At 43.5% G+C, this 15,348-nt stretch overlaps 1 protein-coding gene across 3 annotated transcripts in view; it reads left to right on the forward strand.

Annotated features, from left to right (window-relative positions):
- Positions 1 to 15,348, forward strand: part of LRRCC1 (leucine rich repeat and coiled-coil centrosomal protein 1) — a 1,358,299-nt gene that overhangs the window by 539,398 nt on the left and 803,553 nt on the right. For all 3 annotated transcript variants that reach the window (XR_011278636.1, XM_069621288.1, XM_069621287.1), the window contains exon 12: positions 13,514 to 13,715. Coding sequence is in view for 2 of the 3 variants with exons in the window: in XM_069621288.1 (XP_069477389.1) it covers positions 13,514 to 13,715 (202 nt within the window). In the remaining variant the exon portion in view is untranslated. The remainder of the gene's footprint in view (positions 1 to 13,513; positions 13,716 to 15,348) is intronic.

The raw sequence follows: 15,348 nt of genomic DNA on the forward strand, positions 1-15,348 counted from the left end.
CGGGCAGTTTCTTAGATTCCTACGCAATTGCTCAACCCGGATCGAATACGACACACAAGCAGAAGGTCTGGTAAAAAAACTACGGGAAAGACACTAAACCGAGAGAACCATAAGACATGCTAAGAAGAGGGCACGAAATATCCCGAGGGAGGTCACATTAGAACAGCATCCCAAAATAAACGGAGATGAGAACCAGATAATAGCCGTGTTTAGTCATTCACCTATAGTTTACCGCATAAAGAAAGAAGTGAAAAAACTGTGGCACATTCTTAATGTAGGCGAGAACTTCTTAGAAAGTCCGAGATTTGCTATCAAGAAGAGTAGCAATATAGGTGATATCTTGGTTCATACCTATAAACAGAAAAAAGAAGATACACAGGAACAAACAACTCTGTGGAATCAACCAAAAGCAATAGGACACACACATGTGCACAGCATGCCCCTTCACGAGACGGACCACCACTATTGACATCGGATGGAATTCGCCTTGGCAACAGAGGACACTAACCAACTGCAACACAGCCAATGTTGTCTATCTACTAAAATGCCCCTGCAACAAAATGTATGTAGGGATGACTACCAGACCTATAAAAACACGTATTGGGGAACATAGGTCGAATATCAGAACAAAAAGGGTCACTGCCCCTTTAGTTGAACACTATTTAACAATGAAACATACAGAAAATGATATAAGCTGGACAATACTAGAAAAAGTGATCCGGCCTAAAAGAGGTGGAAATGTGGGAGCTATGCTCCTAAAAAGAGAACAAGCTTGGATATACAGACTAAAAAGTCATCTCATTGGCTTAAACGAGGCAATTTGCTGGCAAGCACTTGCAGTTCTATAAGAACCTTGAACAGCCCTGAAGGACATCTGAATCGATATGAGTTGTGTGTCAGGTACAAATATAGAACTTGAATCTGAGGAGTGCATGCATCTTGATACCATGAAAAAAGAACAGCACCCTATTAATAACAGATGATACACTTCAGAAATCTAACATCCAATGAAACTTGGGATTAAATTCCCTCCTGGGATATATATATATAAACGTTCTTAACGTCTTGCCAATTTAATCATAACCACCAGATAAACTAGCTGAATATTACAATGTGTTGCCATAGCGAGTTTGGCCGCAAACTTTATAGCATTGGCAGGATGATGGATGGGTCAGTAACACGAGAGATCAGATTAACCATACCAGACATAGAAACAAAGAAGGGACTACCGCTATACAGACGAGTATAAATGATGCACCCTCCCAAGATGGCGGCCATGAGTATTGCGGAAGCCGATACAAGACGAGAGATCAACAACTGATCTGCCAGAAAAGGTTAGTGCCAACCCCAGGTGTTCCGCGGTAAGATGCGAGACCGGACATGTTTTTTTGTTGAGATGAGAACACAGATTTACAAAGGAATGCGCATAGCAATAATCGTTGTACACCAGAAATCGTTAGGGTAATTATATCGAGCCCGTATTAACAGTTCAACATCGGATGCGAGGTTCGCTCGATCCGATGAATGGAACAATCTGGTTCCCATAAACAGATGGGAACATAGACTTACAAAGGAATACGCATAGCAACAAACCGTTAGGGCAATGACAACGAGCCCCCGCTTTAAGCTCAATATCGGACGCAAGGTTTGCTCGGTCCGATGAATGGAACAATCTGGCTCCCATAAACATATGTGACAGACACGCATTTAGATCTTGCGAGTCATGTAGTAACGCTTAACAAACCAATGGGCAGAATGAAATACTGAACATGGGACTGATTGAAAATTAGATAGAGAACTCGACATACAAGATCCATATGTATAGAAAAAGGAACAGATTGAAACTTATGCAAAAAAACACTTGCTAATAATTTCTAGACACCCATGAGAAATATGAGACTATCTAACCTGACGATGCCATGTCATTTGCAGGCAAATGCTGCAATCAATATGCAGTTGTAATTTAACAGCGACATGATCGTGGAAATTCACCACACATACAAGTCGAACTCCCTCCGTTCTATCAGGGTAAGTGTCACTTTAATTATTATACACTATGTGATACTGAGTTGGAATTACTAAATATATGCACAGATGACTCACGGTTGGGTACTTATATTGTAGGGCTCTACCCACCCTCTTGAAGACACCGAAGCAAAAGCCAAGATCACACAGGCAACAAGCTTTGGGTAAGGACGAACAGGGACATCGGAATAGAATATTCAGTAGTCATAAGAATACAAGCCTAGTCCCCTGATATGTATACATTTTGCCTTGCAGGCAACAGGACACAAAAAGAAAGATGTCACGACTTTGCGGAAGATATCCGCTCCAGAAAAAGGAATCACAAGACAGCCATTAAATGGACTGTTTTGAACAATGGGACATATGTCCATATGTTGAAGCACAATCAGCATAATAGGTCCTGAAGAAAGCGGCCAATATAGGACATAGAGATATTTTTAGCAATTACAGTGGAATTAGTCCACGAGATGGAGGCGGCTCCATCGTATTTTATGGTAAGACACACGAAAGGTCAGCAACACTACCAAAATCAATGGTTGACTGACCCCAGTGTGCAGCCTTTTAGCATAGGAAAGTAGTGAGCCAGGCTAGGGAGAGCACTAACCATTCTCCCCTTTTTCCCTTCTTCCCCGGTTAGTCGATACACCAGCGTCCAACTAGGGTTATCACATCAAAAGGGACAGTTCGTCTTCTGGATAGGGACATCTAGCCAGCAATAAGGACTTAAGTGTCAGGTTTAATAACTTTTTAACAAGTAACATAATTGGTTCTGCTTGGGATGTGATAACATGATTGGGGAAGGAGACAGAACCTGAATACCCTGGGGACTTCAATTGTATTGACCTTGGATCTGATTCCTGACACCGTGACCGACCGAAACTAAAATCCCAAGAAACAAAGTATCCTTCTGTCTAGATGCTTAGACAACCTTTGCGGTGACAACAAGACCAGAACAAAGAGCCTAGACTAGGAAGTCTGGAACCTACAAAAGTTGAATCCAGATCATCCCGGGCAGGGGGATGGAGAGGGGTCTTTATACCTGTTGCTCTACACCCAGGGCACCCTATAGCAGATGGGTAGAAAGACCTGCCGCTAACTCTCTCTGATCTGACCTTTGGCAGTGGAACCTGGGTTAAGGATCCTTCCTTAGGCCTTTCCTAGTATGTTGGATTGAGTTGAGTGCCTTTCAGAACTTTACTGAAACTTGATCTAACTTTTGAAGCACCACCAGTTGCCACTGCAGTCTTTTCAAAACATAACTGAACTGGTGACTTTTGGGCACAAGGCCTCATATTATCTTAGGGTTGGACTTGATAAAATCGAGGGAATTGTCCAATGGGATTTTCTGCGTATTTATCTTGCATCCGACTACTCACCTGTATTGCATTGGTAATTAATTAATATTCAATTCTATTCTCCACATGCTGAATGTGTATATATGTTTATGTATTTGTGTGACAATACTTACCTGTAATTATTTTATATACTTAGCGTGTAACTGAAGGCCTAATAATAACTATTTTGATATACTTTCGGTCTAACATGTCCTGAGACTAAGCCTTAATTGCTCAGCTACATTTCCTTGATTGGGGTTGGCTTTCCTTTCAATTTCTTCCCTGGTTATCACAAATAGGGTGGCCTCCCAAAATCCTCCCACAAGTGCTGATTTCGGAAATCCATCTTAATAAGTATCAAAAGAAAAGAGTAAATGCTTATATAAAATGTGGCGAGCGCAGTAGGTTGTAGTAGGGGGAAGAGGAGTATTTTAAGTTATTTTAGGAAGCAATCCTTAGGTTCTTGTTATAAAAGGAATGCAGGTATTGCTTCTTAAACTTAAAATGTGGCTCGAAATTGAAAAAGAAAGTGCTCCACAGAAGCGCCTGTGTTGAAGGTGCATGCTTTCAATAGACTTTGTTTAAATTGGACAAACATTTCACATGATTTAGCTCAATTTTTGCAGCACTTCGGCAGTGAAGCATCAGTGTGCTTCGGGGATGTGAAGAGGGGGGGGCTCATAGTTCTGGTATCGCAGCTACCTACACGTGCCAAAGTTTAGGGGATTGGTTGTATTAAATCAGTACCTTAATTTCAGTTCAACTAATGTGTTTGCACTGAAGTGTGTCATATTCCGGGTGAGCATTGTAATGGATGCGAGAATGAGGGTGCAATGCTGAGTGGTGTAGGGTAGATGTGGTCCGCTCAAGAGCTGCTGTACATGGGGGTGCAATGCTGGGTGGTAGTGTTGTGTGGGAGGGGATCTGGGTAGTGTGTTTGTCTGGCTTGAGAGTGTGCTGGTCATCATGGTCATGTGGATGTGATTGAGATACTACTGTAGAGGGGAGGGCTAGATGTGAGAGAGTCTGAGCGGTACGCACCAGTAAATGCAGTAATACTTAGATATGGGACACCTGTATAGAGGGAGAAGGGCCTACGATGGGTGCACAACAGTAAAAACTAGTAACGCCTAAATTGGGATACCAGGACCTAAAAAGGGGCCCAACAGAAGCTGCAGTAACCCCTAGATTTGTGAGAGCTGGATAGAGGGATAAAGGGCTTAGAGATGGGTGCACAGCAGTAAAACCCAGTAACCCTTCGATTGGGATACCTGGACCTAAAATGGTGGCACAACAGTAAAAGCAGTGACACCCATTTTAATGTTGCATATGTAATATGTTGTCTTAACAAAAAAGGGTAATTGTCTTGTGGTGTTTTATGGATGTACTGTATGATGTATATATAATTTGATTTTATCATGATGTAGTATTTTATGTAACTTTTTTGTCTTGGATGATCTTTTGTAAAGGTTTTATTAATCGAACAAAAATAAAACAAATAAAGTGACACCCAGCTTTGGGACACCTGGACAGGTGGAAGAAGGAGGACCTGAAATGGGTGCAGAACAGTAAATGCAGTAGCCCCTAGAATTGGGAATACCTGGACCTTAAATGGGGGCAACAAGTAAATGCAGTAACACACAGATTTGGGACACCTTGATAGAGAGAGAGGGCCTAGAAATGGTTGCACGCACAACAGTAAATGTAGTGACCCCTAGATTTGGGACACCTAGATTTGAGACATCTAGATAGATTAAAGGAAGGTCCCATAAGTGAGTGCACAACAGTAAAGCCAGTAACCCTTAGATTGGGATATCTGGAGCTAAAATGGTGGCACCACGACAAATGCAGAAGGCCCCAGACTCTTGGTACCTGGATCTAAAATTGGTGCACAACAGCAAATGCAGTAACAGTAATATTAGGGCTACCTGGACCTGAACGCTAAGTAATGGATAGAGCAGGATACAAGATATGGCTGACTAATACAATCTACCGCGATGTGAGATATGGCTCAGTGACGGTTGGCCTAGTTGATGGATGGTATTAACATGTCAATGTGCAACCGACTACCAACTTTCAGATAATAGAATAATAAGGTGGGTCGGACAGTCTAATGGGGAGCAGTAATTGGTGGTCCGCCTATCCAGCCCTTGCCTACCTTGTAAGTCTCTGCTGGTTGATGTCTGCAGGCACCACAGGCTAACACGGGCCAACACGGTCTGGAGCTGCTTCTTTTTCAGGAGCTGTCCTTTGTCCAATGGACCTTAACCGAAGTGGGGTGCAACTAACAGGGGGATGCCCATGGAGTGCTGCAATTGAGGTGTTCCAGGTCACAGGGGAGGCTCACATGCCAATCAGCGGGCAGAGGGTGGGAAGGAAGGAAGGGAGGCAGGCAGGAAGAGGGAAGTACAAAAGAGGGGGCAGCGGGAAGGAGAAAAACAGGTGCCGAGTGCGTACTGTTTTTTTATAATTACAAAATGGTCTCGAGCTCAATTAATTTTCCCCAAATCAAAATGAAAGTGGGCGCGCTGGTGTTGGCAGAGGGGTCTTACTTCATAGATGACACTTTGGTGACACAAATAGATTTGTCTCTTGTGTGTCACATGATGATGGTGCTTTTGCTTAACCGTTTAGATCAGAGGTTTGTTTTAGCTTCACAATTTGTTTTAGCTGATTGGTAGTGATGGTATATAGATTTACTCAAAATGCATTAGTGCCACAATTGTTTTGTATGTGTTGCACTAGCACCTTCACTTGCTACAAAGGCAGTTTAGCCCCACACTCTGTCTCCTGGGTGGTTGTTTGGCACTTGATTATACCAGATTGTTAAAGATGTATTTATTGGTGATGGAGACTGCTGAGGTCGGGAAAGTGCAAAGATGCTGCGTTCTTCACATGTGGCTGCTGCTTCAGCCTATCATGCTTCCTTCATGGGCTCTCTTGCAAATGAGGCGTTCTTGGTGGCTGAAGGCCTTTAGCAGTCAACACTTAGCTTTTCAAGTGCTTGTTTGTTCTGTTGCCATTTACCTAAATTTGTTTGCAATTTTGTAAATACTTAATAGACTATATTATTCCATGTAATCGGTCTTTAAAAACCTCTTTAAAGCCTTGTTAGTAATTGCCACACCAGACCGCATTGCTACTTAAATATATCACAAGGCAGGGATCTAAATGTCAAGTTGCGGACAATGAGCCACAGAATCGCCTGCCCCCTCGGTTTTCTGCATGCACACACCACATTGCTTACTCGTAAAGAATTAAATATTACTTGCCAAGTGGCTAGTGGCGAGTGCACGTTTTGAGGTCTGCCACAGTCTAAACCAGCATGACTTTTCTTGCCGAAACATCTCATCATTTATAACGCAAAGCCCTTATTAAGATTGAAATGTAATTACATTTGTGGCACATGCGGAATCTCCATGTACAGTGTACCTTGCGTGATTGTGACAAGGTCTTCGGTAATTCAAACTTTTCAATTAGCAGAGATAGCAAAAAATAATCCTCAGATGCATCTATAGTGCACATTTTCTGGTCATTGTTTCCAACTGATTGTGTTAACTACTTTTCATAAGATAACAAATTGCTAAAATACTGAAACACAAATGTATCCACGAAACAAAAGTATTCAGTAACTTGGTTGTCTAGAATACAATATAAAAATGAGTACATAATCCTGGCACTCAAGGCTGAAGCACCGCTGCTCCTGCTCCCAGGGTAGGAGTTTACATCAAAGAAGCCACCTTCCACACTGCAGAGGGTTCCCCAGTCTGCATCCAGCACCATTTGCACTCTTTCTCGTCCTCCTTGCCTCCCTCTGGTCATCCCCCATGCTCCCCTTCCCTGATTTGCTCTGAGTGTCCACAAAGCACTCTTAACTGTATTCTAGGGTAGCCTTGCCCGGGCAGCCAGCTAGGTGCCAAAGGCAAAGGGGGCAGCTTCCTTGGGCAGCTTCCTCGCCTATTCGCAATGTGAGCCCCAGCCCAGCGCGACTTTCGGTTTACAATACAGGTGAGAAACATCCTTTCAGAATGTACTGTATTGTTCGTAACTGAATAGTCAAGAAAATCCACTTCTGATATCTTCACCAATGTGTATACACTGTTTTAATACCTGGACTGAGTATTTCACTTGGGCGCATTAGTCTATATTGGTAACTTGCACTAGGGGCTAACTACATTCACTCACTTTACTAGCTGTTAGTTGGGCAGTACTGCCTTCCACTAGGCGTCATCCAATTGCATATTAGAGAGTGGCCAACATATTGCACATACCACAGTTTAGCCATCTGAATTCCTACGTTGATTTCATCTGACAGGATCCATTTGCTTTAGAATGGTGCAATCTATGGAACATTAGAGTGTAGCCAATGTATTGAATCTTGGTGCAATTTTAGAGTACTACCATGTTTTTAATCTAGGTGCATGTTGGAGTGCAGCCAATTCGGTGAATCTAGGTATCGCAATGTTTTGAATCTATATGTAAATTGTAAGGAAGGCATGGTATCAACAGTAAGACACACAGTGACCACAGTTGAAGGGTGTTCATTGAACTTCAATAAGGGTTTGTAAAACGCATATCTAATCCTAAATCTGAAGATGGGAGAAAGCTACGACCATCAAATAATAATAACGCAGTCCTAGTGGTTTTGTGTCAAAATAAGACCTATACTAATAAACCTATTGCCAAACCTTACCTCTAAATACAAATAGTGTGGGTAACAATGTTATGCAATAGAAAGTGTTCAAGAAATCATATATCGGGATATTCAAGCCATAGACTTCCCTTCCCCATGTTTTTAGCACGGGACAAGGTGGCAAACTCGAGCTTAGCACAGTCTCTGGCTTTAGCACGACAGTGCAGTTCAAAACTTCAACATCATGGCCTTCTGTGCCAAAGTCTGTTTGCCATTCAAAGTCTCTTCTTTCAGAGGGTCTGATGCAACAAAGTTCCATTCCTTTTGTATTTCACATATACACAATTTTCTTAGGTGATTTACTATTCACCCCGGATCCCCCTCCGCCGGGCTCAGAGCCACTTTGACACTAAATCTTCAATCACTCTCCCTCTGACAGACTCTGACCAATTTATCAATTTTATACATAAACTTGCTTTAAACCAAAAGCTTTCAATTGATCTCCCTCTGCCAGGCTCGGACCAACTTTATCTACTTTGCCATAACCTTTCTTTATCAGCATCGAAGACTTTCGACTGTGTGCAGGATTGTGCTTGACCCGTCGCAGGACCACTTTGTTTCACAATCCTTTGCCACTCTTTCACTTTTGCCAACTCTCAGCTGAATACCCTACTGAGACCTTCGATTGAGCACACCTGTGGTGCTGGACCACTCTGTCAAAGGTATTGTATCTTGGTTTCAAAGTTCAATCATTTATCTGCCGTTCAACTTTACTAGCGTTGGTTATCATGCTTGTTTCAAACAATGTTTGTTTCAGTGCTCGCAATACAGTGTGGCCACTTGCATCCTTGGCTTCAACACAGACTGGTCCTGTATCGGTCTTCCCAACTCACCAGCTGTGTTGATTTCACTGGTGCGGCTTTGTTGTTGGAGCCAAGGACAGTACCACAGCAGCTGGTGATTCTCCCTGCCTTATCGACATAGGAAGGCCTTGGGTACCTCCGACATACAATATAGGATTCTTCCGCTTGTTTTCCTGGTCTTACGTTTACCATTCTCGAGCTTTCATGAGAGTAATGGTTTGTTGTCGAAAAGTTCAAGGGAACTAACCTCATTGCAATCCCTTTCTGTTTCGCCTTCTTTCTCCTCTTATTAAACTGCCATCTTGGAACTGCTGTTTCCTCTTGTGCTTTGCCAAGCGGAGTGTGCTCTCGTGCTCCACCGTTTTTATGTGTGGGCAAATGTAATGGAAGTCAGGTGTGTCACGTTATCACATGGCTACTAAACAAAAACTAACCCTACCATACCACATTCAGCTTACGCCACATCGGTAATCTTTTGTGTTCTTGCCTTCATGCTCTACCGACCATCCCCTCACTTGGACCGCTTAAAAATTGTATCTCAATCTACTTCATGTCTGTAAATAATTGAATAGTAATTGTAAAAATGTATCTCATTTGCATAAATGTACCATGTAACCGTTTCAGCCAAGCGCCCAGATAACCCTGGGGTCAGGCGCGCTATATAAATAAAACAAACAAAAGTAGGAGTTCTTAAATATCCTACCTGGTCAGATGGGGTAAATGTGTTACAGGGAAGAGGATACCGCATCGCTCCATCCAATCTCCCACTCCCCAAAGACCTCTCACCCAGGTGATCCTCCCACACTAGTCCACCCCAGGGACTAAATCCAAAAGTGATGGCCATGTCCTGGCCACCTGGATGACAGATCCTCGTGGACTAGAGGCTGAGACATCTTCTGGTTTCTCACAAATTTGGAGTGTAGCCAACATAGTAAATTTAGGTGCACTTTTAGAGTACCACCATGTCTGAATCCAGATGCATATTAGAGCTAGCCAATATAATGAATTTATTGCCTTTAGATATAGCCAATGTACAGGCGCAGTGAAAATGGATCCGATGTACTGAATCTAGGTGAACATTTTAGAGTGTAGCATACGCATTGAAACAAGGTTATTATACGAGTGTAGCCTATGTACAGAATTGAGGTGAATTTTAGAGTGCCGCTGTGATTATGGAAGATAGCCGAAGGCATGGGCATCCACCTGTAAGCATCTGCTATCACACACTACTCTAAGATGCATTGCACAACATCTCTGCCATAAGAATGCAGCTATCTCCCACAACACAAATTTGTTTTAGCTGCACACATGAGTCTCCTCTTGCATACTCTCCTGTATACCTCTCAGCACCCATCCAAATGCCAGCTTGACATGGGTAGCTAGCTAAGACTGGCCACCCCTTCCTACCTTCATAATGGCTAAAATGCACATGCGCATTCCAATAACTCCTCTGATGAATTTCCCATACCCGGGCCTCGGTCTCCCAAGGATGTTCAACAACAGCGTTTTGAGACTATACCATGGTGAAAGCACTATACATATGACATTTACAATGGTGATAGGTTAGCATAGGTTTTGGGATGGAGGACTCAACTTATATTTTGAGACATTGTGATAAGCACCAATTTATTGTTTTGTAGCATAGTGAACTCATCTTGGTGATGGGGGTTGGAGTAGGATACTTTACATTTACTAATAAGTGTCATTCAACTATGCCTTTGTGTCCTCCTCCTCTGCTTGACCTACCACAGACCAGATAGTCCTGCACATGCATCCAGGGGGGAGACGCACGCACGCACGCACGATCGCACATGCACGCACACAGAAAGGTCTTACCATTTATTGTAAATTCATGCCTGAGAAAAGGGGTGGGGGTGTAGAGTTTCTAAGTATCCTACTGAGCAGGAGGGTAAAAAGGTGTCATAATGAAGGGGATACCGCGTCTCACCCTTTGGTGTCCCACTTCCACTCCCCGGAGACGCCCCGTCCAGATGATCCTCCCGCACTGGTCCACCCAAGGAACTGGATCCAATAGCGATGGCCCTGTCCTGGCCACCTGGATGACAGATCCCCGTGGGCTAGCAGGTGAGACTCCTTCAGGTTTCACACAGAACACAAAGCTTTCCCTACCACACCTGAAGAGTCCAGTTTAAAAGAAACAAAGCATTCCACAATGGAGAACTACTGCACTAATAGCCATAGGGACTTATAAGTGCCCCCAAAACAGATACGCTTAGCAAGGCAAGTGAAGTAAAAAGACTTCACTTGCCTCCAAAAGTCGAGACAGGTAATAAACAACAGCGAAATGTTGAGGGCTTCCATAGATGTCGATGAATGGAAAGCAGCAGAAAGAAAATCTATCTTAACAGCGCCTCTCTATTCTATTCTCACCTCTCCTATCTCCACTCCCCCTTAACTAACCTGGTCTAATGTCTCTCAATCACTCACTCACATCCCACACAGCTAACACAATTGGCACCACCCTCTCAAACCAAAAACGTTCTCTGCGCTCTCAAAATGCGGCTACAAGTCTCTTGTGAATCCACCTCCACATGCTGCACACTCCTCTCTGGTCTCTTGGTCCTCTTTTACCTCCTCCAAACTCACCTTAACACCTCTCACTGCATACTGATTCTGCTAGCTTTTTACATCCCTTTTCTCCCATTGTATTACTCTGGTCATCTGCTTCCTTGGCCAATCTCTGTCTGAGCTAATCCCAACACCTCCCAGCTCCTAGCTTTCCATTCTGTCTCTTCTCATTGTACTATTCATAAGAGGCTTTATCCCCATCCCCTTTCCAGCCTCTATCTTTTTCCAGCCAGCCATGCAGGCACTGTTGTTTGTTCTCTGCTTGCCTACTGGATCAAATAAGTCACTATCAAATGGGTTGGTGTGTTCCCAGGTCTCCCCAAGTACTAGACCAGTCCCACCTGGTTCCAGCTTTGCCACCACTGCTGCTTCCCTGTTCCCCTCTAGCCAGTCTGGGGTTTGTGGGGTAGGTGCTGGATCTGCCATTCTGCTGATGAATGGAGAAGCATAGTCCATTTCCGTTAGGGCTCACAATGAATTCCTCCCTTTCTGGGCCAGGCCTAATCTGTTGGGTCCAGTTGCATTGTATAGTCTTTTGTGCCTGAACGGTGCTACATCCTGGAATCCATTATCAGTCCCAGGGGGTCTGAGGATTCTGGTGCATGTAATAGGCAACAATGTACATGCAGGCCATTTCCATGCATACTGGAGAGCCAGAGATGGGGGGTGGGGTCCCTGTTAAAGTAGCCCACACAACCTTTGGTATAGGTATGGATATGGAATTGGCCTGGTACACTGACTAACCTAGGTTGAGAGAGGTCATTAGTCTCCTTGACAGTAGCAGCTGTGACCCGGTTAGCACCTGGGGGTGATTTCAGTCTTTGAAAGGACGGTAGAGTAGGACTAGTTTTTTTTTTTTTTTTACCATGCCCTCTGTTACAGAGTTTTGTCAAGGATTATCTAACCAATTTCCCCCTTGCTAGGTTATTGTTCCAGCATAGGATTTAAATCTTGTTTTGGCCTTTTTCATGGTGGCTCCTGTTGAACCTCTGAGTTTGTGCCCTTGTGATTGGCTCAGTCTTAAAGTGATTTTCCTGGTCAATATCACCTATGCTGGTTGAATGAGTGTGCTACAGGCTATGTCTATTAAATCTCTTTAAATTGCCTTATCCAATTAGAAAATGACACCGAGGAGGAAGCCAACCGTCCTTCCTAAAATTGTGTCAGACTTCCTTTTGTCACAGACTATCCATCTTCCCGTCTTCTACCTTATGCCTCATCCATCTAAGGTGGAGGAAAGGATTCAGTGCCTGGACCCCAAGAGGGCTCTCAGCTACCATGCCTCTCAGAAAGGGGCATAAGGAAGGATGACCATCTGTTTGCTGGTTAATGAGCAGACTCTGTGCAGGTGGTTCATGCTTTGCATTTCAGAGTGTTAAGATTTGGCTGGAAAGGAAGTGCCAGTAGGTCTTGTGCCCATTCTACTAGAGACCTGGCGACTTGGTGCCTTTCAGAGCACTATCCCTATTTTGGACACCTGTCAGGCAGCTATGTGGGCCTCCGTGCACATATTCACCAAGCATTACTGGCAATATTCCTTGTCTGGACAGGACACCCGCTTTGCTTGGGCATTGATCTGACATTTCCTTGTGTAGGTGGTGGTTTCTTGCTCTCCTCCCTCCTCCAGGTTTTTTACTGCTAGGGGAGTCTAAAATTAGAATTCTGCGGGAGGAAGGAATCCATTATAAGAACACATTATTTACCTTTCAATGATGTTCTTTCTAATAGATTAGTCCATTCTCTCACAGATTACTTGTCTCCCTCCCCACCTAGAAGACTAACACTGTAGAATATCTATGATGACAAATCTGTCTGATGAAGGACTTATCCATCAGAAAGAAGATTAAAGGTAGGTGATGTGTTCTTCTCTGCCAGTATTTATTTTTGTAAAATCGTAACTATCAACTCAAGAAAGTTGTTCACATGCTTTGGATTGTATCAAGTTTTGAATTAAAACATTACTGACTTTGAATCTCGCTTGTGGCACTAAATGTATTTTGGATAGTTTCTTTCAAGTTCTGAATATTGTAAATTCTTGAATATTAAGAAAAGTTATTTGATTTTTCTAGGAAAGAACTTGATGCCAGGGTTACATTGAATGGGCCAGAATTCCAAGCCGCTCTGGCTAGCGAAATTGAAAAAGGAGGGCAGAGGCATGACTTGCTTCTTAATGAGATGCAGGAGAAGATTAATGTAATGAAGCAGCAGTATATGGAACTTGAAGATGAATTCCGTGCAGCTCTGACTATTGAAGCTAAAAGATTTCAAGAGGTAAAGTTTGCATTGGTTAGGCCTTTTAATGCTGGGATTGTATATTTGTATGATTTATCTAATGACACGATTTATCTACAAAGGGCCCTCGAGCACAATTTTATACTTTGAAAAACTGAATTGGTGCTGTACATTTGGATATCCAAACATAGAATTGCAAGCATAACTGATTTAGGCAACCTGGATGCCTCATATAAGACTATACATAGTTATTTCATTGTGTGTGTGGGAGCTAGTTAAATGTAAAATATATTATTTCCATCATTTTTAATTGTTCCTTCATTTGCCATCCATAATTAATCCATCATCTGGTGCTTTTCACTTCCAAGAAGCCCTCCAAATGGTGCCACTCTGTCTGGGTTCCACAGGATGGGTGGGGAGGGGAATTGGCACCCTGGACTGCGTTGCCTTAGCAACTCAAGTCGCACTCTGTTCTGATTGGGCCAGTGGTGAGCCGCCCGGCTCACCACTTAGCATGTTTGAGTGACAGCTAGGCTGATGAATGGGGGTTTTTCTGCATAAAAGCAGGGCCTTTGGGACTGGAACTTCAGAAGTCGCCACAGGACCTAAGAATCCGAAGAGGGAAGAAGCTGAGCCATCTGCAACGACGACACCACCGGTGGAGCCCTGCTGCAATAAACTCACCACTTTCCCAACAACAAGAGATCTTCTGCTGGACGAGTCTTCTTCCTCTGAGCTGGTGGGACCAACCAGTTTGCCCTTTCGCCTTCCAAAGACGTCTCTTGGTCAAATTGCCTGTGCCAAGCACCCCGGTGGCCGGATAGCCAAGCTTCACCACTTTGACCGCGAATAAAAGAAATGCACCTTTTAACCGGAGAACTCCACGGCTGGTTTCATCCCTGTGCAGTGTATCGACGCCAAGTTTCCTCCTCGACGAGATCCTCTCTTCCCCTGGTCGAAACAACAAACTGCAACCACTGCCAGCAACCACTGCCAACGCTGGAGCTTCCTCTCTCTCTAAGGTACTGTGTCCTGCCTGGCCTCCCTTTCTTCGGTTTGCCCAAGGTGACCCTTAAATCCTTGGCTTTCCAACTGGGTTGGCCCAGATGGTCTAACTTAACCTTCTTGAATCGCCCCAACCTCTTCTGAACATTCTGCAAAGACTTTTAGTGCATTTTAAACTGTGTGATCCTGGGCACATTTAGCTTTGCTCCCTTTAAAGTTGGCCTGGCCTATGAACTTTGGCTCTACGGTGTATACTGCATTTTTTCCCTTGCTGAGAACTCCTAAAAGTGTTCGGAACTGTTTTATTTCTATGACCTGCCTTTTTCTCTCCCTTTAACTGAATTATTGGAGTGCCATCTAGGTTACGCGCTCACACCTGTTTTTACAATTAGTGGTGTTTTGACCTAGACTTGTTTGATAATCATTAAGGGAGGTGTGTATACTTTATCTGACTGTGTTTTAACTTGCTTTTTATTGAAAGTGCTAGTATATGACTTAAAGTGTGTTTTTAAATAAATAATGATCTACTTTTTATACAAAGCTCTGGTCAGTGTTTGTTTGCTCTACTGTGTTTTTGGCCCTATTGTGCATACTCTGCTTACTGCCCTACTCTTCTTGAGAGAAGTCTGACTGCTCAGCCACAGCTACCAGGTAAATCTGGGTGGTA

Source organism: Ambystoma mexicanum, chromosome 5q (genome assembly GCF_040938575.1).
Source record: "Ambystoma mexicanum isolate Mex_15411 chromosome 5q, UKY_AmexF1_1, whole genome shotgun sequence".
In the NCBI taxonomy this organism is placed as follows: Eukaryota; Metazoa; Chordata; class Amphibia; order Caudata; family Ambystomatidae; genus Ambystoma; species Ambystoma mexicanum.